The sequence below is a fragment of the Thamnophis elegans genome, chromosome 1, assembly GCF_009769535.1.
Source record: "Thamnophis elegans isolate rThaEle1 chromosome 1, rThaEle1.pri, whole genome shotgun sequence".
NCBI classification, from domain to species: Eukaryota; Metazoa; Chordata; class Lepidosauria; order Squamata; family Colubridae; genus Thamnophis; species Thamnophis elegans.
This window is the reverse complement of record NC_045541.1, coordinates 601,910-624,525: the sequence shown is the minus strand read 5'-3', so window position 1 is coordinate 624,525 and position 22,616 is coordinate 601,910. Positions and strand designations below refer to the sequence as shown.

At 43.0% G+C, this 22,616-nt stretch overlaps 1 protein-coding gene across 1 annotated transcript in view; it reads left to right on the top strand.

Annotated features, from left to right (window-relative positions):
- The window catches only part of UBE2F (ubiquitin conjugating enzyme E2 F (putative)), a 69,005-nt gene that overhangs the window by 39,566 nt on the left and 6,823 nt on the right, over window positions 1-22,616 (top strand). Inside the window, 2 exon segments of the mRNA XM_032216531.1 lie at window positions 10,498-10,530; window positions 16,767-16,829. Of these exon segments, the coding sequence (XP_032072422.1) occupies window positions 10,498-10,530; window positions 16,767-16,829 (96 nt within the window).

Sequence of the window (22,616 nt, the reverse complement as noted above, 5' to 3'; positions counted from 1 at the left end):
TGCCTTGCCTTCTTCCCTGGCCGCCAGATGCCACCTGCACGCATCTCCCTGGCCTTCCTTTCGCCTTCGGAGGCCGGGGCAGTGCCTGCAAGTGGCGGCAAGCAGCCGCAGAAGAAGTGGGCCAGCCGCTGGCTCCTGCTGGGCGGGGCTGTGGATGCCACCGCTGCAAGGTGGGTCAGTAATTAGAGCTTCCTCCAAAAAGAAGGCCTAGCCATTTTTCCAGGGGTCAAAAGAAAATAAGACCCGGCCTTCTTTTTGGAGAAAGACGGATAATGAAACATTTAAATGTACCTAATCATATTCTTCCACCTCCTAACCTTAATATATTTGTGGTTATAATAAATTGTATTATATGTCAACATGCATACTACTTTTATTATACTTTCTACTTTTTTCTATTAGTTTTTAACACAATCACTGTATTGCAAGATATTTTCGGGAGATCTTCCTTTTTTTTCTCTGTTCTATTGTAAACTCTTAAAGAATTATCTATTTGTTTCTTAGTACTTATTGTTACTGTCTCTTCAGTGTTTTTGTCTTGTAAATTATTTTGATTTGTCTCCTCCACCACTCCTTCTAATTTCTCATCTGTCTTCTGAATATTATGTTCATCTTTTCCACCATTTGTTGAGGGTCTTCTACACTCATATCTTTATCTTTGAACAACCCCATCATCTCCTTATGATTCTTTGTCACATTTTCATAAATACTTTTAAGCATCACTAACATTTCTTCATACATCTTATCTCCTATTGATTCACTTTGTAATAATATAAAAATTGCTTAATATACCACTAAGATTCCTGTGTCCAAATATTTAAAAACTCTAAAGAAGCCAGTTATTAATAAAATTTAGTCAATCCCAGAATTATACCTCTAAATCCCCTAAATTTATAATCCTTAAAAGCTATAAATTGATCATTTACAATCTTTATAATTTTCCAGTTTACACCTTCCCAGTTGTCCAAATTTTAAAGTCTTATTTATCTTTTCTTCCTTTTTCCTTTTCTTATATCACCTTTCTTCTTCTGCCTCATAAGATGTTCTGTCAAGTATCATTAGTAATCCAAGTCCAAATTAGCCCACCCAGTTTCTTCAAGTCTTTCAAGCCCACCTTCCAGTAAGCAGTTTTAATAGTTTTTTGCAATTCAGTCTGTCTTAAAAATCTTCCAAAAGCTCATTAGATCTTTCCAAACATCCAAATTGCCTACTAAAACCAAATCAAGGTCAAGTGACACCTTCCAGGTGTTCTTTACTTTCTCTCCTTTCTTTGTGTATTAGACAATTATCACTTTCACTGAGGTTCCCACGCTGCAGTGATCTTTTTCCTCCAGTAAATGGCTCCCCTGCTCTAAATCCAACATTAAACAAAAAACAGCTGATTGTCAACCGATCCAGGTGTGTGTTTAAAAATGGAAGTGTAATGACTCCTCTCCTAACTTGAGACAGTAAAGACTCTTGAAACAGATTATTTCAAAAGGAACCTTTAATCAGGCAGGATGGAAACCATTAGAGGCAAAGCAGCATCTGAAAACCTTTAGGCCCTGCAAATGGGATTAAGCTGATAATGACCCCTCCCCGAATGCAGATTCCGACCAATACACAAGTGTGAAGATGCTTCCTTAACTCTTCTGCCCTGAGAGTCGAATAAAGCACACATTCCCATGGCTATCTCTAGTTAGACATCAAAGTAAGATATCCCACATGGCTATCATAAACATCCCTCCAGAGGTGCTGGGACCTTCAGTCTTCCGGTGACAGGAAACCAGTTGTAAAGTTGTAAAACTCAGTTGTTACAGAGGTAGCTAATGATTTAACCCCGAGGCTCCCCTCCTCCCAATTGAATGGCAGTATCACTTTTAGGGATCTGACAGAAAGTAAAAGAGACAGTTTCTCCCAATAATCACTTTTCAAGGGGTTATTAAATCTTCTTCACTAGCTTCTTTGCGGATGGTAAGCCTGAGCAAGCAATGAAATGAGCTTGCTTGGAAAATAATTCAGTGACTATCCAAATCACTTTATTTCCGCCGCTGCCTGGTAGTTCTACAATGAAATCTATTGCGATCTATTGGGATGTGCTTCAGTTCGAATTTAAACCTTCTGAAATGCAATCTTGCTTTGGAGACAGTTTCTGGGGGCTTTTGGGGGCTTTGAGGATTTTATGGTCAGTACAGACCTCGAATGGTACGCTTCCTTCTAGAAAATGTCTCCAGGTGAGTAGTGCCCACTGGGCCACATAGGTTTCTTTCTCCCAAATGGCCACCTTCTTTCTGTGGCGGTGAGTTTTTTTGGAGACATAAGCGCATGGCCAGAGTTCTCCCTCTTTATTCTTTTGCAACAGCATTGCCACTACAGTCACTGGCATCTGCCTGGATTATGAATTGCTGTTCTGGGTTGGGGTGTTGCAAAATGGGTTATTTGGCAAAGACCCATTTTAATTCTTCAAACGCCGTCCTCCCACTTTGTAGTAGGTGCCCATTTGTCCAACCACGCAAGCCCCAAGATGATTGATCCATTCGTTTTTGGTGCTATGATGAATCTGAGAAGTTCATAGTGGCGCCCTATTTGCAACTTCACCAAGTCGGTAATTAGCTTGGCTAGGGCCCCTCCAGTTAGCATCCCATTTACTTGCTGAAACCAAATGGGATTGCCCAGCTGCTCTACGATGGACGTGCTGATTAAGCACCGGGTGCAGCCCTTGTCCACAACTGCCTCAACTTTCCCTTTTACCCCTGTCTCCGGCACTATGAGTTTGGCTTTGATGGCAAAGGGGTGGAATGGTGCACTTACCATCAGGTCGTCTTCGCTGCTTTTTTTCTCCTCTGAACTGGGAGGGGCTTCCCTATCTGGCGGAGTCTCCTCAAGCTGGGGATTGGATCCTTCTGTTTGTTGGGCGAGATAACTCTTTTTGGGTGGTTTTCGGGGGCCTTTTTTTGTCCCACAGGCGGCTTGGTTGTGCACTTGTGGGATTGAGGCTGAGGCCAAGCATTCCGTTGCTCTGTGCCCATGTTGACCACACCGATAATATTTTATTGCTCCTGCAGACTTGGGGGTGGGGGGGGAAGCGTTTTGGCTTGCTTCATTTGTGTTCGGCAGCCCAAAGATCTTCTAGCAAGCTTTCCACAGTGGGTTTTCAATGGGGTTGAAACTAATTCCTTCAAAGGACGGCCAGCCTGTCGCAATACTTGGATCTGCTCTTCTGCTTCCACTTGTTGGGCCAATTGCTAAATCGGATTCGCATCAGCTGAATGAACCTTTCTGCATCTTCTAATTCAGGAGATGCCTCGTCGTGGAGCTCCGCTACCCATTCGGCTGTTTCCCCTTCATTCATCCCGTCAGTTATCGCTGAAATCAGCTATTGGTCGGGAGGGTATTGATCTCCAAATTGATCAATGTGTGCCTAGACTCGATTTAGGAAGTAGTCTAGCTTCCAAAGGGTCCCATCAAATATTGCCCAAAATCGAGGGGGCGCAGGAGCTGGTGGGGCTGGTGCCTGGGCTTGCACGGATGCTTGGGTAGGTGCTTGGGGCTGGAGCCCCCCTCGCGGCTCTGCTCCCTGCAGCTGAAGTTGGGCAGGAACCTGTTGGGGCATTGCGGCTGGAGGCTGCCCCTGTGGCAGCAGTTGGACCAGAACCTCACTCCCTCGGGTTGGCCCGGGCCAGTTACCTGAAACGGTGCCATCTGCTGAGGAGTGGCAGGCGTCCACTGGTATTGTGCCCATCCATGGCCCAGATAGAAGGCCCACCCAGGTGAGACTTGACTCGCAGGCTGCAACCCAAACATCGGTGGCTGGCTAGAGAGCCAAATCCCCCACCGCTTCTACTACTGGCTGGGTTGACTTTCCCATCCTGATCCCGGTTGATGGGCCATCTGCACCCCAGGGTGAAGGGGCGCTGCCATTCCAGTGGTGAGGTTTTGGGCTGGCCTGCTTTTCACTGTACGGAAGGAGCCTAACTCCCCACTCCATTGCGTTGCGGAGTCTCGACCCGAGAAGGTGAACATTGGCTGGGCCATGGTCCACCTGGGTGGTTCAGAGCTAAGGCAAGGGCTGATTCCACTCACGTGTCTGAATTGGTCTGAGACGCCGATCAGAGACTGACTGAGTTACGGTGGCTGAGATCCCCAGTCATCGGAGCGCCTGGTTGGTGTCTGCTTTGGTCCCCTTTACTTGTGGGTCGAGGATGATCCTGCTCCCACCTGTGGCTCCCACAGCAACTCCTTAGGGGAAGTAAATCCTGTGGCTTCATCTTGCAGAGTCAGGTCTGGTTGCACCTGTCTCCCAGCTGGCATTCCCTCTCTGCGGCCTCCGTGGCTGCCACCAGAGCTTTTGAAGGTCCCCACAATCAGTCATCTGCTGCTTTTTCTATGGGCTTCTTCTCTTCCTCCAGCTTCACTGAGTCTTTACGCTGCCCAGGCTCAGGTCGGTGCTGGGGCTTAGGATCCCAGACAGCACCCTGAAATTCGGGGCAACTGGTGAAGTATTTTAAAGGAGATTCGGGTTAACATCAGGGTTCCAAATAGCATCCAAAAGTAAATCAGAGTCCAAGGCAAAGTATTGCTCAAAGTTCCAATTTATTAAGAAAGCCATGTTGGCACATCTGGGAAAACCCGAATCTGAAAGCTTCTCCATTTTCCCCACCTAGTTGAAAATTCAAGATCTTGCCATCCCCACACCCACAAGTCCATCACATGGTCCAATCTCCCATTGCCATGCTGGCAGCTCCACCCATCCAATTCTGGTCAGGTGCAGAGACAAAGGATGACCTCACCTTTCTAGAAAGAATTTTGTTGTGGCTACATACAATTCCTTCTCCCGTTTCCCCACAATAGAAAATGCACAGCAGAATAATAGAAGTGTGGCAGGCCAAAGACCCAAAAGAAAAGGTGGCTGCAGGCCTGACACTCAGGTTGTTGGTTGGTTTCTCTCCTCTCTTCTTTGTTCTGCTCCTTCTACATTTTCCTCTGTTGTTTGAATTTTTTGTTAACCATCCATTATCATTTGTTGGCGATTTTTCTATCTCCAATCCATATCGTGCATCAGTTCCCTCATCTCCCTATGATTCCTTATCATGGTTTCCTTGATATCTTGAAATATCAATAGTATTTCCGTTTGGAATGTATTTATTTCCACTTGATGTAACATTTTACTTTATTTAGTTGATTAAAAGTTATTCAGTAATCCATCCAAGTCCCAGAGTCCCAAGTTTTCAAGAACATCGAAAAGTCAATGTTAAAAGAATATGCTCAGTCCCCCAACTGCTCCTGAAGATCCATAATGTTTGTAATCCTCAAAGTCTGCTGTTTTACTCCCTCTGAGTTATTTAAGTTTATGTCTTGTTTATTTTTTCCCACTCCTTTCGCCTCTTGGAATATTCTATCAAATAGTATTTGTAATCCAAGATGGCCCACCAAATTTCCCCATGACCCGTTAACTCACAGAATCAGATGTTCAGTTCCAAGGGCAATTCCCATCCTTTATAAACCACATTGGTTTCAAAATTTCAAAAGCTATTCCTCGGCCACCAAAAAATAACAAGTGGAGACAACAGGAAAAACAGCCTTCCAGATGTTGTTTGCCCTTTACTTCTCTTCCTATCTCCTCCTATGACACTTTTTCCCCCAGATGTTTTTCAAGGTCTTTCAGAGACCTATATCAATATAGTATCTTCTTTGGCCAGTAGATGGCGGTACAACTCTAAAGTTCAATAGGGGGCTGCCGGCTGATTGTCAAAGTTCAATACAAAGAAAAAAAAATCTGTTTTTCTTTATATACGTAATTTCTCCCAACAGCCAACAGACACTATTTCCAGCAAATCTAAGTCACTTTTCACAACATAACAAATTCCAGTTCAGTCTTTCATATTCTTCCATTAGGATTTCATTTCTCTTTTGGGTCTAACATTTATCTCCATGTGTTAATTTGTTACTTTCTCCACACTTCGGAGTCTTTCAAAAATTCTTTTGTTTAAAGTGTTCTCTAATAAAACAATTAAGAATCGCCTCACCCAGTTCCAATCCACTGTTCACAAACCACTCCAGCTCCTTCCTTTCTTCAGTTGCCCCAGCTTTGGTCAGCCATAATGGCCATCTCTATTCTCTGTTGGACAGGAGGCTGCCCTTGGATCCAGCAGAAGAGCCGCCTTTCTTCCGCGACCAGCAAGCAATCCTTTCCTCGTCACCTCTCCAGGTTGACTTTGGTTCCTTAGGGCCATCCTGGATTTCGCAGAGCCCTGCTATCCTGACTGTCGCTACGACATCAAACCGGAAGTCTGGCCTAAGACAGAACCTTGTGGTGCCCCACTGCTTACTTCCCTCCAATATAGATGTAGTACCAGTAAGGGTTACTTGTTGAGTATGGTTTAACAGGCAGTTAAAAATCAATCCGATGGCGATGCTATCTATCCCACTTTTTTTCTAGCTTGCCAAGAAGTAGGTTCTGATCTACTTTGTCGAAAGTATATTATGTCCACAGTATTTCACTGGCCTGCTAAGTTAGTTACTCTGTTGAAGAATGAAATAAGACTCGTTTGGCTTCATCTGTTTTTATCAAACCCGTGCTGACTTCTAGTTATTACTTTACTCGTTTCTAGCATTCTGGCAGATCAGTTTTTTATTATTATCTTTTCCAATATCTTCCCAGGTGTTGATGTTAGGCTGATTGGGCTGAGGTTTCCTGGGTTTTATTCCCCCCCCCCTTTTTTGAAGATGGGAACCACATCAGTTCTTTTCCAGTCCGCTGGTAGTTCCCCAGTGAAAGATGTGGTACAATGGTTATGAGACGACATCCGCCAGCTCCTTTGGAACTCTGGGATGTAATCCATCAGGTCCCGGTGATTTGTATTCATCAAGATCATGCAGGTGTTCTCTTACCATTTTTTGTTGTTGCTTATTTTAACTTTTATTTCTAGTCTGACTTTTACAGTTATGTTTTTGGCAGGCTAGACTTTTTGCGTGAAAACCAATGCAAAGAATGAGTTATGCAGCTCTGCTTTCTCTCTGTTGCCTGATACTTCTTTACCATCTTCTCTCTTTAGTTGACTGACTGTTTCCTTGATTTTTTTTCTTGTTATTTATATGTTGGAAGAAACGTTTTAAAATTATCTTTGACTTTTGTTGCAAGTCTTTGTTCATTCGGAGCCTTCGCCTTCCTGACTCTGTCTTTGCAGATTCTGGCGATCTGCTGATATTCCTCCTTAGCTACGTGTCTTTCTTTCCATTTTTTGTACTTGTCCTTTTTGTCTTTCAATTTCTGAGAGGGATCTTTGTGCAGCCATTCTGATTTCTTGGATTTCTTGTTTTTCTTTTTCTGTGGTATTGTGCTGGACTGGGCTTTTATTATCATATTTTTCAGAGTTTCCCAAGCTTCTTGAGCTTTTTTCCCCTTTAGCATTTTCATCCAAGGAATCTTTCCCAAGTTCTCTCTGAGTTTGTTAAAATCTAGAACTCTGGTATCATTATGTTCTATTACTTGTATTTGTGTTATGTTGAATTCTAGTATGACATGATCACTCTCACCCAAGGTTCCTGTGATTTCAACTCCCTCTATCTCTTATTCTGTGTTTGTAAGAATTAAGTCCAATATGGATGTCCCTCAAGTTCTCTTCTCTATCTTTCGGAGAACAAAGTTGTCAGCTAGATTGGTCAGGAACCTATTTGATTTGAACCAAATAATTTATATCCAGGTAGTCCTCGACTTATAACCCTAATGGAGCCCGGAATTTCTATTGTATGTCATGACAGTTGTAAATTGTGGCACCCATGTGACTGGCCCGATTTTATGATATTTTTTGCAGCAGTTGTAAAACAAATGTCATAATTGTTAAGTGAACCAATTATCCATAATGGGTGGGGTTTTTTTTGCCAGAAATTAAAAGTAATAGCCAGTACATGTAATCATCAATTTATGACCACAAATGAACTCAAAATAGGTTGTTAAATCAGATATTTTCTAAGTGAGTTTGCCGCATTTTATGACTTCTTACCACAGTTGTTAAATGAAGATAAGTTAATAATGTGGTTATTAGGTGAATGCAACTTCCCCATTAACTTTGCTTAGAAGATCACAAAAGGTGATCATAGGATCCTGGGTCATCGCAACCATGATGAATATGACTCGGTTGCCAAGGGTCTGAATTTTGATCATGTGATCCTGGGGCCGCTGTAACAGTTGTAAGTGTGAAAGTCATATTTTTCAGTGCTGTTTAATTTCGAATGGTCACTAAACAAACCTGTAAGTAGAGGACTACCCCTGTACTGGCAAAGAAGCTTTGTAAATTGTGGTCACATGACCACAGAATGCTGCAAAACAGTCGTAAATTTGCAGCCCTCCTTCTTCCGGTCGCTGGAACTTTTAAGCTGGGTCCTTTATCATAACTTTGAATGGTCCTAAGCAACGAATTGGAAGTGAAATACTACCTTTAAATATTAAGTAATAATGACTCTGGTAACAATATTCAACTCTGCTTAAGTCACCTCATTAAAATGATTGCTTGAAATTAAACGAAGGGAGAAGGGAAGCCTGGGGTATTACTGGAGGAAAACCCATCTCAAGGTTGACTGGGCACTGATAAGAGTGGCTGGTTTGAGCCTATACATGGGCAATACAAGTAGCAAAAAACTAAACATTTTGTGTTCTTACTGAATCTGCTTAGTGCTGTTTACTAGAATCTTCAAAGGTGACTTTTAGGAAACAATTCTAATTTTAGGGAATAATATCTATTTTTAGGGAGAGATCTCCATGAACACCTGAAGGGCCTTATGAGGAATACTTGCAGTCATTTTATAAGCTGTCCAGAGTCACTGCAACAGGCAATGGGCAGCATATAAATTTAAATAAATTAAAACAAAGCAGGTGAAACAGCTCAAATTTGAGCAAAGCTTGATAGTACGTGGATAGTGACAGTGCAGATGACTGGAACTAAATGTTGTTAAATAATCTGGGATCAGTGTGTATCTGTGAGACTGTGATACAACAAATTTTAATATTATCTTCCCCCACTTCTCAACTGAATTTTAGCCCCTCATAAGGCCTCAATAATATTTTCACATAGGAACTAAGAAACAGCCATTTTCAATCACTAGACTAGATTTAAAAATGATTTTTAAAAAAATTTTAACGCATTTTTTAATGTACCTACAGTACATTCTTAGGGGCTGGAGTAGAAGACTTCCAAGATCCCTTCCAACTCTGTTATTCTGTTATTCCTAGTGGTGGACTTTTTCTTTTTCTTTAGAAAAATTGAATCTTATTAAGTAATAATGATTTTAATTTTTTTTAATCTACAGTTTGATGTACAGAAGTGCAAGAGAATCATTATCAATCAATTTCATGGTTCTTTTTACAATTTATATCACATCCTTTCAGTAATTTTGTGGGAAAATTTTAGTATTTCTATTTTTAACTCAGAGGCCAGGAATGTCATTTCCAAAAAACCAACCAAAAAACCTTAAAACTTAGAATTCTGACTCCCACTGATCAATTCAGTATCTGTTAAAGTATTTCTACTGTCAAGAGCAAAGAATAGTTCACTTCATGTGCCATATTATCCACTGATATTTTTTTTTCATTTTCAGAGAAAGACTTATTTAAAATGGATTTTGTATGTAGTGATAGAATTGTTAAAGCAAATAAAGCCAAATAATATTTTAAATGGTGAATGGTTCAGTATGTCTATTTACTACTTTGTGGGAACAAAACCAAGAAGCTACAAGTAGCAGAAAATAAATTATATGTTTTGGCTAATTGACACTGGGTTAAATCCAGTTGGTGTAATTCCATTAACGGAATACTCTTTGATCCTTGGAAGATTTCAATCAGTGGAGTAGAGAAGATCTCCTCTACAGTGCTTATAAACAGTACCACACTGTTTCATAGTAATAAAGGGAGGAAATTGCCAAAAATGATTTCTTTAAACCATTGTTGATCTCCAAAGTGATATGATTAGTCAAGCAGCCAACTAAGCACCATATTCTATTCCCATCACTTGGGTATCATTTAGCTTGGAGAGTCTGAGAATATGTCAGAATGTAATGGGACAGGCAGGTGCCAACCTTTTGCGCTGCCTGAGCTACATTGAGTGAAGAGGGATTGTTTTGGGCTGCATATAAATATATAATATAGTTAATGTTGTATAATGTATCTAATGTATAGTTAATGTATATGCACACAATAATGTTAAAAACTGATGGTTTTGTGGGTCGAGGGCCGTGTGCCCTCCTCCGCTGGACGTGCCTGCTGTAGAGCTTTAAGATGAACATACCTGATAGCAGGGAGAAAAAATCAGGAACTAGGGAATTTAAATTTAAATGGTTGCATAGTGTCAAAGATTTGCATTTGTTTTTAATAGTTTGCAAATCAGATTCTTTAAAAATTCTGTTTCCAATAGCTTCATGATCTTCCTGATTGTCTGCCTATCTTATCTATTTATCTATCTGTTTTTATATATAATGCTTTTGAGATATTTAATTTTGGTTGAATCATTTTTTTTCCCTTTTCAGGATGTTGTTTGGGGATTAAACTCTTTATTTACTGTAAGTAACAACCTCACTGAATGTGTATTTTGATTAATCTGCTAACATAATAAACCAGCCTTAATAGGACAGATTAGTCATCACAACTTCCAAAACCTGTATTAGTCTATTGATTCAAAATCTACATGGTTCTTGTAACTTTTGAAAACTAACACATTTATTACGGTGTAAATATCTTTGGACTAGAGTCTCCTTTATTAGATATATCTGATAAAGTGGGCTCTAGTAAAAAAAAAAAACACTGATGTTTCATTAGCCCCATTTTTGTTCCTTCCTAAATTACAGTGATGAAAATTGGTAAGCTAACAAAAATGAAGGCATGATTTACCCTGTTTTCAATCCCCCTCCAAGTAAATGTAGACTTATATCTTGGCACAAATACAAAGGAAAAAACATCCCCCATATCTAACTGAAACCTGAGCTCTGGCCACGTATGCAACATGCAACAATAGCCAGAAGAGCCTCAGAATCAGAAGAGGTTTCCTCCCAGGGAGCTCACTCTCCACCGTAGGACCACCATGATGGTTCTGTGATGATAAGTTGCATACTTCATGGAGCATCCCGAAGCTTTGGCTTTGCTAAGAACTCTGCCTGACCTCTCCTAAAGCATAACCATCTAAAGGCAACTCCTATATTTCTCCCAGATTGTTGTTGTTTTTTTTAAAATCACATCTGTGTAATTTCAATAATCTTAAATTTTCCTTTAAATTGTTCCTTTTCTTTCCAGTCTTTCAGTTGGCGTTTTGGGTTCACTTGGGTTTATTTGATTTTTGCTGTTCTGCTTCTTTGCTGTTGAGTACTTTGGTTTTAAGGACCTGTCAGGGTCCCTTCTGCAAGTATGCTCAGTAAATCACATGCTACTACTAGGTAAACTGATCCCCCCTCTCACCTATCCTAGGAATAAGCACAAGAGTTCCAGAAACCAACACTTGCTCCATAAAGGCATAAATGCGGTCTAGCTTTTCAACAGGTCCCTTTGAGCAGGAGGCCCTTCATACCCCCACCATGCAGATAGGCCTATTCCTCCCTGTTACTGCTGCCTAGGAGGCTATAAACAATGTTTTCTTCCTTATCCTCCTCCTCCTCCTCCTCCTCCTCCTTCTTCTTGTGCTTGTACAGTAAGCACTGGTGTGTGCAGTGCAGGAGTGGTTGTGCTTCCAGTACAGGGTGTACTTTCAGATCTTGATTTCCAGATTGGATTGAATAAATGCTTCATTCGTGATCTTATGGAGGTTGACCTTTGTCATCTTCATCTTACCCACCTAAATATAGTTTTTTAAAAAGGCTTCTGAGTTCAATGATCTGTTATGCCATTTCTAAGCATGTTGACAATACTGAGTTAATGAAAGGGACTGTATAGGTAATCCTCAATTTATGACCACTATAGAGTCCAAAATGTCTGTTGCTAAGCAAGACAATTGATACGTGGGTTTGGCCAATCAGTTGCCAGTGAACCAATTGCCAAGCATCCAAATTTTTATCATGTGGCCGTGGGGATGTTATAAAGGTAAGTGTGAAAAGTGTGAATAACGGTCATAGGTCACTTTTTTATGCCATTGTAACTTTAAACGGTCGCTAAATGAGTGGTTGTTAGCCAAGGGGCTTGACAAGTCCTACATCTTTCTTTAAACACTCCCTAACTCTACCATAATATCCTTGTAATCACAAGAGTACTTGGAGCAACAACACGTAGAGGGAAAGAAAAGTGATCTCAGGCCTGCCTCTCTGTTCAAAACCCACGAAAGAAAAAACCCCAACTCCATTGAGATGGAGAAGGAGTACTTTTACTGAGTTTGAAATGATAGCAGCAAAAGCAAGACAAAATCTGACTCAAACGTGTGAAAGTTACAGATTGAAACTTTCCCCGAATCCCTCCCCTCATACTGGACATTGACGTCCAATCAATGTCCAGTATGATGTTGCGTGAAGCTCATTTTCGGGTATTTTGCCCATCTGGAGTCCTGGGACGTTTGGCCTCGACAGGATGTAAACAACTCCACTCAGCGGTGCCGTAATTCTAGAGAGCAAACCTTCCTTTTAATTCACCTGGTACTTCACCTCACTAGCTCACTCCCCCAACCCAAACGCCACTCCACCCTTCCCCATTACTATGGCAGCCCATAGCAAGCATGCACCCAAGTAGAATCCTGTGCTGGAGATCTGGCTGACAGGAAGAGGCTGAATGGAGCATGAAAATGTGGAGATCCGTCTCTCAGGGCATCTTCTTCTCTTCTCCAGTGTGTTGGATGACAAGAGGCAAATTTCTGCTGTTTTGAGATGACAAAGGTCATCATCTAGATGGATGGCAGCATGAAAGCAACGGTGAATTTTGTAGTATTTCATTGCTATTCAAGAGCAGGCAGAATGAACACAAAACGCATGCACACAGCAATAAGTAAAAAAACTGTATAAGACTGAACATATTAAAATACATCCCGAATCTTTAAATGTGTACAGTGCATATAATGCATACTCTACACACACAAACACATACCAAAATTCAACAAACATGACAGTACAGGTAATCCTGGACTTAAAACCATTTAGTGACAGTTTGAAATTACAATGGCACTGAAAAAAGTGACTTATGACCATTTTTCACACTTACGACTGTTGCAGCATCCTTGTGGTCACATGATCAAAATTCGTACACCTGGCAATTGGCATGTATGACGGTTGCAGTGTCCTGGACCATGTGATCACCTTTTGCAACCTTCTGACAAGTAAAGTCCATGGAGAAACCAGTTCCATGTAACAACCATGATACTAACTTAACAACTGCAGTGATTCATTTAACAATTGTGGCAAGAAAGATTTTAAACTGGGGCAAAACCTATTTAACCAGAATCTCTCAGGATGTATTTGTTAGGTTAGAACAGGGCTCCCCAAACTCTGGACCATGGCCCACTGCCGAGTCGTGACCTAATCGCCGTCAAGCCATGTGAGTGGCTGGCCATTGCACAGTTCGCACCTGCGCATGACTCCACTTCTGCAAGCCTCATTGAGGGCGCCTGCGATCCCACGCGGACAAGCCTCATTTGTGGGTGGCTGTGGCCCTGCTTGCGCGAGTGTCGTTGCAAGTGCTCGTGTTCCCACTCGCATGACCCTCATGGCAGGCCCTTGCAGCGTCACGTGCGCGAGCGTCACTACATGTGACACTGCCCCTCCCACAAATCTGAGCAGCCAACCAGGAAAGGTTGTGGAATTCTGGATTAGAATATTATTATAGCTTTAGTTTGGCAAGAGTCCGTCCATTAGGTGTAAGCAAATTAAAGAATTGTACCTGATTGGATCTTGCTGTCTCATTTCTGGGCTTGATTAACATCTTGATTAACTAAAGCTATAACTTTTTAACTGATATCCTGAGGGGTTCTAGGTCATTGCTGAAAGTCTACCTCACTGCTCCTGCAGGTGCACATTCCACCACACCTGAGCACTTCCTGTAGCTTCTTCACTAAGTAACAGTGCAGTCGTAAAGCAACAATGGTGCTTTACTACCACCGATCTGTTTTTCCAGGCAAATGTATCATTATTTTGAGTACCATTTGGCATGTTAGAACACCCAATAGTCAAATTATGTAGTCAATTATTTACCTTTCAGATCAAATATATTCTATATTGTCCTCCTGCATCTGAAATAAATAATATTGTGCAGTAAAAATGCAGAAGAATCCTACATGATAATTAAAATCACAATCTACTGAGACCTATAACATCTTGTGCAATTTGCTAACTTTATTCTACTTGTGTATTTGTGCTTTCTGCCATATAATAGCCCAAGAATATAAGACATGGAATTTGCCTTCGGGTTCCATAATGTTCTTACAGGGAACCCCCCATTCCTTCATCAGGATACGCTGCTACCAGCAAAACAACTGAGGAAAAAAGAAACCACAGAAATTCAGTATAGGAAGAGTCTACCCTTATTACTATACAACTGGCAGCAAAATTATATTTCCAAAATAAACTTAAAAGAAATAATGCCACATCTGGCTAAGTATTTTGTTTATTTGATGGAATAAATAAAATAAAATAGAAATACTATTCATAACAGAATATTAACATTTTGTATCATTTCCAGCACGAACTAGTGCAAAAATCTGAGACTCATCTAAACCTTGGACAGATAATCTCTTTCTGCCAAAGAAAGCTATATTTGGTAGACATGAAATGATCAACTCTTCTGCCAAAGTTATGACATGAATTGATCAACTATTTTTGTCCTTCATAATTGCTTCTTTGCTCCAAGAATGTTCAGGATTTTTGACATTTTGGCATCTCTTCAGCTAAAATTTGTTTAAATTCAGTATATGTTTCGGGTAAGCAAATGACCACACTGCTGTGTTCCAGTTTAAACTGTCCACTTTCGAGAAGGCATCCCGTTGGATGTGTTCAGGATGTAATCCATTGGAGAGTTTTTACCAGTGCAGGCATGCCTGCCTCCATCTACAAGTGTCCAAGGTTGACTGCCATGTTAGCCCTGTGAGGCCTATCTGATAATACACACGAGCACCTTTAAATGAACACGTGGCTTACAGACGTAACCATCCCAGGTAGATATAATACATGTATGTGACCTCTTAATATGCTCACAAACACATTCTGGTACACAGATGCACATCATAGTATCTGTCCAGTCACACATGCACACAACCTCCATAAACTTACTTATAACTTATATACTTATATACTTAGTTAGATGAGTAATTTTGGAGCAGCACAGCTATTTTGAACATTTTCTTTGTGACTCTGAGCACCATATAATAAAAAGAAATAACAATAAACTATTTCTAAAAATGCAGCAATTTAAACCCAAAATTGCTAAGAATGGGGTTGCAGGTGATCCTTGAGTTACGAACGTAAATGGAACCTGCCAATTACATTCATAACCAAAGGATTCATTGAAGTGAATCATGTAAAGTGAACATGAAAACTGCCTGCTTTTACACACGCATTCGCTAATCAAATGTGCAGATCATTATGTGCACAAGTTATCTCTGGGTGGGGAAAGCTGTAGGGGGCATAGCAGAGGTGGGTCGCTCCTGGTTTGGGGGAACCAGTAGTGATAATTGGGCATGGGTTGCCAAAGTGGTAGTGATGGCTGGCTGGCCACGCCCCTGAACTGTCTCGCTCCGACGCTCGCCCTGCCTCGTCTTCACCATGTGCATCCACACAACTGCCTCTTACTGCCCACACACAGGTGAGCAGCATGGGCTGCTCAGGGAGCCCCGAGGTTTCACAACGAACAAAACCACGCACTCTTCAGAGTCTCCAACTCTCCTGTGTTCAGTTCAGCGCAGCTTGGGTTGCTGCTTTCTTTGACCTTTTTAAAAAAGTTTTACAGCATATTTTATTTCCTATCTCCAGTCTGAAACATAAATTTGCCAAGCCACGCCCACAGAACCGGTAGTAAAAAAATTGAAGCCCAGCCCTGAGCTAGGATACCTGTCCAAAAACTAGAAAAAAGTCTAATGATATATGGTGTCTTTTGAGGTTCATGGAACAGTAATGCAACCTCAACTTAAGGACGGCCTCATTAGTATTTGGAGATCATCTTGGCTTAAAAACGCCCAGGGTAAGATTCATTTACAGATGAATCTTCTCTATAGAAAGCCTGTGCGGCTCTGATGTGGCCTGCAAGCAGAGCTGGCAGCAGCTTCGGACAGTGAGGAGGTTGGGGAGGAACCTGGGCCAGTCCTGAAGTCTGGGGAAGGCTCTGAGGAAGGCTCTGTGTCGGAGGCAGAGAGGGGGCCCAGGGCCATCTGATAGTTATCAGCTGCCTTCAGAGTCAGACATTAGTGAGGCAGATGAACAGCTGGAGCCTGTTCCCAGTGTGTGCATGCGCAGAGTGGCCAGACGAAGGGAGCAGCTAAAGAACAGGGGTCAATTTGGGAGTAAGGCCACAGGTAGATGATGAATGGCCCCTTCCAGAGGACATAAAAGAAGAGCAAAAGGGGAGTGGAGTTTGCAGAAGACAATTAGTTCCCTTAATTGATTCGTGACTCTCCAAGACTCCTTGCCAAGTTTTGCAGATATCGACCTGGCAGCTCTCCAAGCCAGATAAGGCCTGTGACTGTAAATCCTCCCTTGAAAGACTTTGCTGGATGTGAATGAGCAGAATTCACAGCAAATGAATAAAAGGGTTTTTTGTCGGAACAAGGAGCTTGCTTCATGCTCTTGGGAAGCCTCGGTCAGAACATGCTCATTAGGTTTTGTCAATATTTTGTGTTTTTCAGGATCTCTTGAATTTTGATGATCCTTTAAATATTGAAGCTGCAGAACATCATTTACGTGACAAGGTGAGTAGCAGTGTATTGAAAATTACAATTCTACTGCTCATTTTTTAAAAATTAGTTTGGTCATTTTCAAAAGGAAAATATGTATTGATACCTTGAAAATATCTAAAATGGATCTGAGGTCAGATATAAAGGAGATATAGCCACCTGAAAGGTTATTGTACACCAAGAATATCAAGCCAACAGACAACATGTAACAGTTGTTACATGCTTATGCTTATGAATAAAATTATTGCTTAAAGGAATTTAAAAATTGTCCAATGGGAATTTCTATTTCTTGAGTTTGCTTGAGTAGCTATGTTGAAGGAGATGTGGCTTTAAGACTTTGCAATTTTAGACTAATTTCTGCAGAATTGTCAGAATGACAATTAAGTAGCAATGTGCAACAAAAACACCAATATTTTTAGAGAACTAGAGCAAGCTGATTATTTGAAATGAGAATTAGAGCATTGTCTGAAATTAGGAGCACCATGACAGTATTTTTTCACTTGTGTGAATCTCGATTGGGAGCCCCAAAGTCAAACTCAAAGTTGCCAATTGCAACAAGAATATTTATTTATTTATTGTTTGTTTGTTTATTTGTTTGTTTATGAAAATTTATGTTGCTGCCTACTCGAACATGGTGACTCAAAGCAGCTTACCGTATATACTCGAGTATAGGTCGATCCGAATATAAGCCGAGGCACCTAATTTTACCACAAAAAACTGGAAAAGTTATTGACTCGAGTATAAGCCTAGGGTGGGAAATGCAGCAGCTACCGGTAAATTTCAAAAATAAAAATAGATACCAATAATGTTTTTGAATATTTATTTCAAAGAAAAACAGTAAACTAGCTCTGTAAGTGGAAAAGAGGGTCAACAAAAACAATATGGTATCAACAATAACTTTAAAAGTACAAAAACCTTAGCTCATTCAGCAACCAAGCTAAAACACGAGTTAAAATCCTTCAAAACTCATAGGCTCATAATATACATTCTACCAGTGTCCTGCCTGTGCCCATTGAATATACAGCCTGTCCTGTGTCCATTAATTACAGCCTGCCATTGCCCATTGAATAACATATACAGCCTGCCTGTGCCCATTAAATATACAGTAGCCATTGTAAAAATTTGCTCTGGATAACAAATTATTATCACACAATACCGGTGTATTCAATGAAATACTTCACTCACCTCATCTCCATGCAGTTTAAATTCATCTCCCTGGAACACTAAGTTCTCTTTTTATTTGCTAAACTGTTGGACTCCTACAGTAGCATGCAGCTTCATTTTCAGACTTTGCTCTATTGAATGATGCCAAATAAAACTTAAAAAAGAGGAGATTTCTGCAAAGTTTGTCCAAATGTATGCATGTACAACATACCTGTGTTAAAAATTCTTCTCTGACACACACACACACACACACACACACACACACACACACACACACACACACTTATTTCTTGGTTATCCCAAAGGGCCACAAAAGCATCCCATTGCCACTGTTGCTTTCAGCATGTTACATTCCACCATGGATATCTTTAAAGAAAGAATTTGAAACTAATAAAGGATGTGCTGTCCAATTTCTTAAATGAATTATATTTGGTGTAAATAAAATGAACCCTGAAACAATTACGTTGGCCATTGATGTGTTTGACCCTTCCCTTGGGCTCAGCTTGGTCATCTCCTACAGCTATCAGTCTTTTGCATACGTGGATACCAAAAGAACAGTTTACAGATAATCCTTATTTAGTGAACATAACTGGGACTAGTATCTTGGTCATTAAATGGTTGTTAAATGAAACTGTGACTGGGCTGAGGATCCTATTCAGTTTTCCTTTACAGGTCTTTTTCACCATCATTATAGCTGCAAACAAAACAATCACTAAGCAAGGCAGCAGATACAAGGGGGTAATTCAGTCCACCTCATCCCTTTGTAAAACACCCCCCACCCCCAGCCGCTCTGTGAAACACCCCCCACCCCCAGCCGCTCCTCAGCCCCACCCGTTCCCAGACACCTGATGAGTCAGCACTACTTTCCCAGATGGGGACAGCGCACCCAACGCTTAGGTAGTCCGAGAAGAAGCGGGGAAGGGCCCCACTTCTTCTTCTTTCCACCCCACCTCCGCAGAAGGAAAACTCAAAGCATCACGGCGATCCCGGGAAAAAGAGGCGAGCCGGGGAGCGGCGGCATTTCTCTCTCTCTCCCTCTCCCTCTCTTTGCCGCGACCTGCTGCCGGCGGGCAACAAGGACGGCCACCCACGCCGCAGATCCACGTCCAGCAGGGAGGAGGAGGAGGGAAACCCACCCACCTGTCAGCCACGGGAGAAAGGAAGTCGGCGAGCGGAGGAAAAGACGGGGGAAAAGGAAGCTCGGCGGGTGAAATGCGGTCCCCGCCAGGATCTCACCTCGCCCTCTTAGCCTCCCCACCCTTGACACACATGCACGCACACGCACCCTCCGCCTAGCCCGCCAGAACATTCCCGGGTGGGAACAGCCGGGGGTGGGGGGAAGAGAGAGAGAGAGAGACGCGATCGCGTTCCCGGCAGTCCAGAGCAGGAGGCGCTTTTTTCCAAAAATAAACACCGTGGATCATCTATCTCAGTGTTTCTCCACCTTGGAGACTTGAAAGTGTGTGGACTTCAACTCCCAGAATTCTGGGAGTTGAAGTCCACATATTTTCAAGTCTTCAAGGTGGAGAAACACTGATCTATCTAATTAATATAATTAGTTATAATTAGTTGGGAGGGAAAAGCGCTTGGTGCAAAGAAGGACTTTCTTTCAACCAGCGGAACCCCCTGGCGCAATCGGGCTGCGATTGGCGGCCGTCCTTGCTACAATCCGCGCCGAGCTCTGATGAGGGGGAAATTAGATTCCGGCTGATGCGGCAGGGGCTGCGCTGGTGGGGACGGGTGGAGGGGATGGGACTTGGAGTCCTACCATCTTGGCGAGTGGGGAGTCTCATCCCACCCCGCCCCGCCCGTCCCTGCCAGCGCAGCCAGGCTGCGATCGGCGGCCGTCCTTGCTACAATCCGCGCCGCCCGCCTCATCAATGGGGTAAAGTCCTTACGTCCAGCTCTGATGCGGGCGTAAGGAAAGTCCTCTCTTTCCCCCTCATCAGAACACAAGCCCGGGAAGCGAGTGGAAGTTCTCTGCGCGACTGAAACGGAAGCCACGGCAGGAGAGTGAGGCTGCTGCCGGCCATTTCACCTCGCGCAGAGAACTTCCACTGGGTCCCGAAATGGAGGAGAAAAAGGGGCGCCCCTTTTTCTCCTCCATTTGGGCAAATTTTTCACTGACTCGAGTATAAGCCGAGGCAGCTTTTTTCAGCCCAAAAAGTGGGCTGAAAAACTCGGCCTATACTCGAGTATATACGGTACATGGATATAAAAACACCATTTAAAAGAAATAAAAAATAAAATAACCACCCACCTTGGCAACAACACACATTCATACAAGCCATTTAATGGGCTCCATCCAGGTCTGGGTTCCCCATGCCCCCTGGCGGATTGCGTCTTCAGCGCCTTTCGAAAGAGTGTTAAGAGTGGGAGCCAATCTAATCTCTGGGGGAATAACTTTCAGGAGAGAGGGAGCTACCACAGAGAAAGCCCTTCTATGTCCCACCAGGTGTACGCCCCTAAGGTGGGGGTCAGCAACGTGCAGCTCTAGAGCCCTCTTTGGGTCCCCTCCTGTGGTTCCCTGTCAGATGATCCCACCACTGGGTGGCCCCGCTCCTCCCCCTCGCTCCTCACTGCCCTGAGAAGGGAGACTGGCGGATGGAGACTCGCCCCGTATTCTAGAACGGGAGTGAAGCACCCCTCTACTTGCCTCGGGTGGAGAAAGACACGCAACTTTCTCCGCCCCGAGACACCAGCTGGAGCACGTCTCCCCATATTTCTCTCGCCGTCTCCATGGCTGCTTGCTGCTTTTGCACCTAGCGCACCCAAAGAAAAAGAAAGCACAATATCAGCAAAAAAACCACAACCCAACCCTCGCCTGTTTTTGGAAATGGTTCAAGAGGGAACACACACACACACACACACACGAGAGAAAGATTGCGGGGGGGGGGAGAAAGAGAAAGATGAGAGAGACAGAGAGGGCTGCCTGCGGCAGTCGGGCAGCAAGAGAGAGAGAGAGAGATACAACTCCGTCTGCTCCCCTCAAGGCAACCTGGTGGCTCTGCTGTAACAGCCTCACTCCTTTTGCAATGCAAGATTTATTTTTGCATCTTTCCAGAGACAGAGAGAACGTGGCCAAATTTCCTTACAGTTATTCCCTGGGCCTGGGGGCTGAGGAGTGGGGTTGGAGAGAAGGAGGAAGGAAGGGAAGGGGAGAGAGGAGAGAGAGAGAAAGAGAGAGAGAATGAGAATCTATACCCCCTAAAATCCTTGGTTTGTCTTATTTAATCTGCTGAGCTGCAGAACAAGAAGAAGCACAAGAAGACAAAAATCCTGGCAGGGATTTATAAAATCCGTAACACAACAATCCATGTCTTGCTATTTATTCTTCATTTGAGCATTTTACATTAGAATACTTTCTCCCAAACTCTGTGATGCTCTTTGTAAAGGATAAAATACAGTTCCTATGATTTTTTAACGACTATGACCTGAAATGGTAGTTACTATGTGAGGAATGAGTGACTGTGAGACGAGAGAGAGGGGGGGAAAGAAAGAGAGGAGAGAGGGGGGAGAGAAAGAGATGGGAGATGGGGGGAGGGAGAAAGAGGGCAAAAGAGGGAGGGAGGGAGAGAGATACCTATTTCCCACAGAAAATAAAACACAGAGAGCCACAGAACCTGAGTGGGAGAGACTCAGTGGGAGGGAGGGACTTGGTGGGAGGGAGTGATATTGAGTTAGCCATGCTCAACCAGGTTTTGTGGCTCCTGGTGTTTTGTTTTCTGTGAGAACTGGGCCAAATGGCTCTTTGAATGTTTAAGGTTGCAAACCCATGCCTTCGGGCTATGATGGGCAAGCCTATGGCATGCGTACCACAGGTGGCATGAGGAGCCATATCTGCCAGCACGCGAGCTGCCACACGCATGCGTGCACCGGCCAGCTGATTTTCGGCCTTCCAGAGGGCTGGGGGGAGCTGTTTTCAATCCTCCCCAGACTCCGGAGCCTTTCCTGGAGCCTGGGGAGGGCAAAAACGGCCTCCCCCACACACCCTGGAGGAAATACCAAGCTCAGCTTGGAGGCGAGCCATGCGGCACACATGGGGCGGGGGGAAGTTGTGCTTGCATTTGCATGAGGGGGGCACTTTGCATTATGGATGCCAGCACCCTACCCACTATTGTGCACGCACACTCACATTTTTGGCATCTAAGAACAAAAAGGTTAGCCATCACTGCCCTAGAGCAGTGTTTTTCAACCTTTTTTGTGCAAAGGCACACTTTTTTTCATGAAAAAAATCACGAGGCACACCACCATTAGAAAATGTTAAAAAAATTTAACTCTGTGCCTATATTGACTATATATAAAGTGTTTTTCCCACGGCACACCTTACACTATGTCACGGCACACTAGTGTGCCGCGGCACAGTGGTTGAAAAACACTGCCCTAGAGGATGGGATCCATTACATTCCTTGCCTCCCTGCACTAGTGGGCTGGGTAGATGTGATCAGCAAGAGACGGTCGCTCAGATAACCTGGCCCCAAGCCATGAAGGACTTTAAAGGTGACAACCAGCACCTTGAATTGCACCCGGAAGCAAATCAGCAGCCAATACGGTTCCCGCAGGAGAGGTGATACATGTGCACACCAAGGCCTGCACAAAACCATGCATTGTGCACCAACTAGAGCTTATGGATGCTGT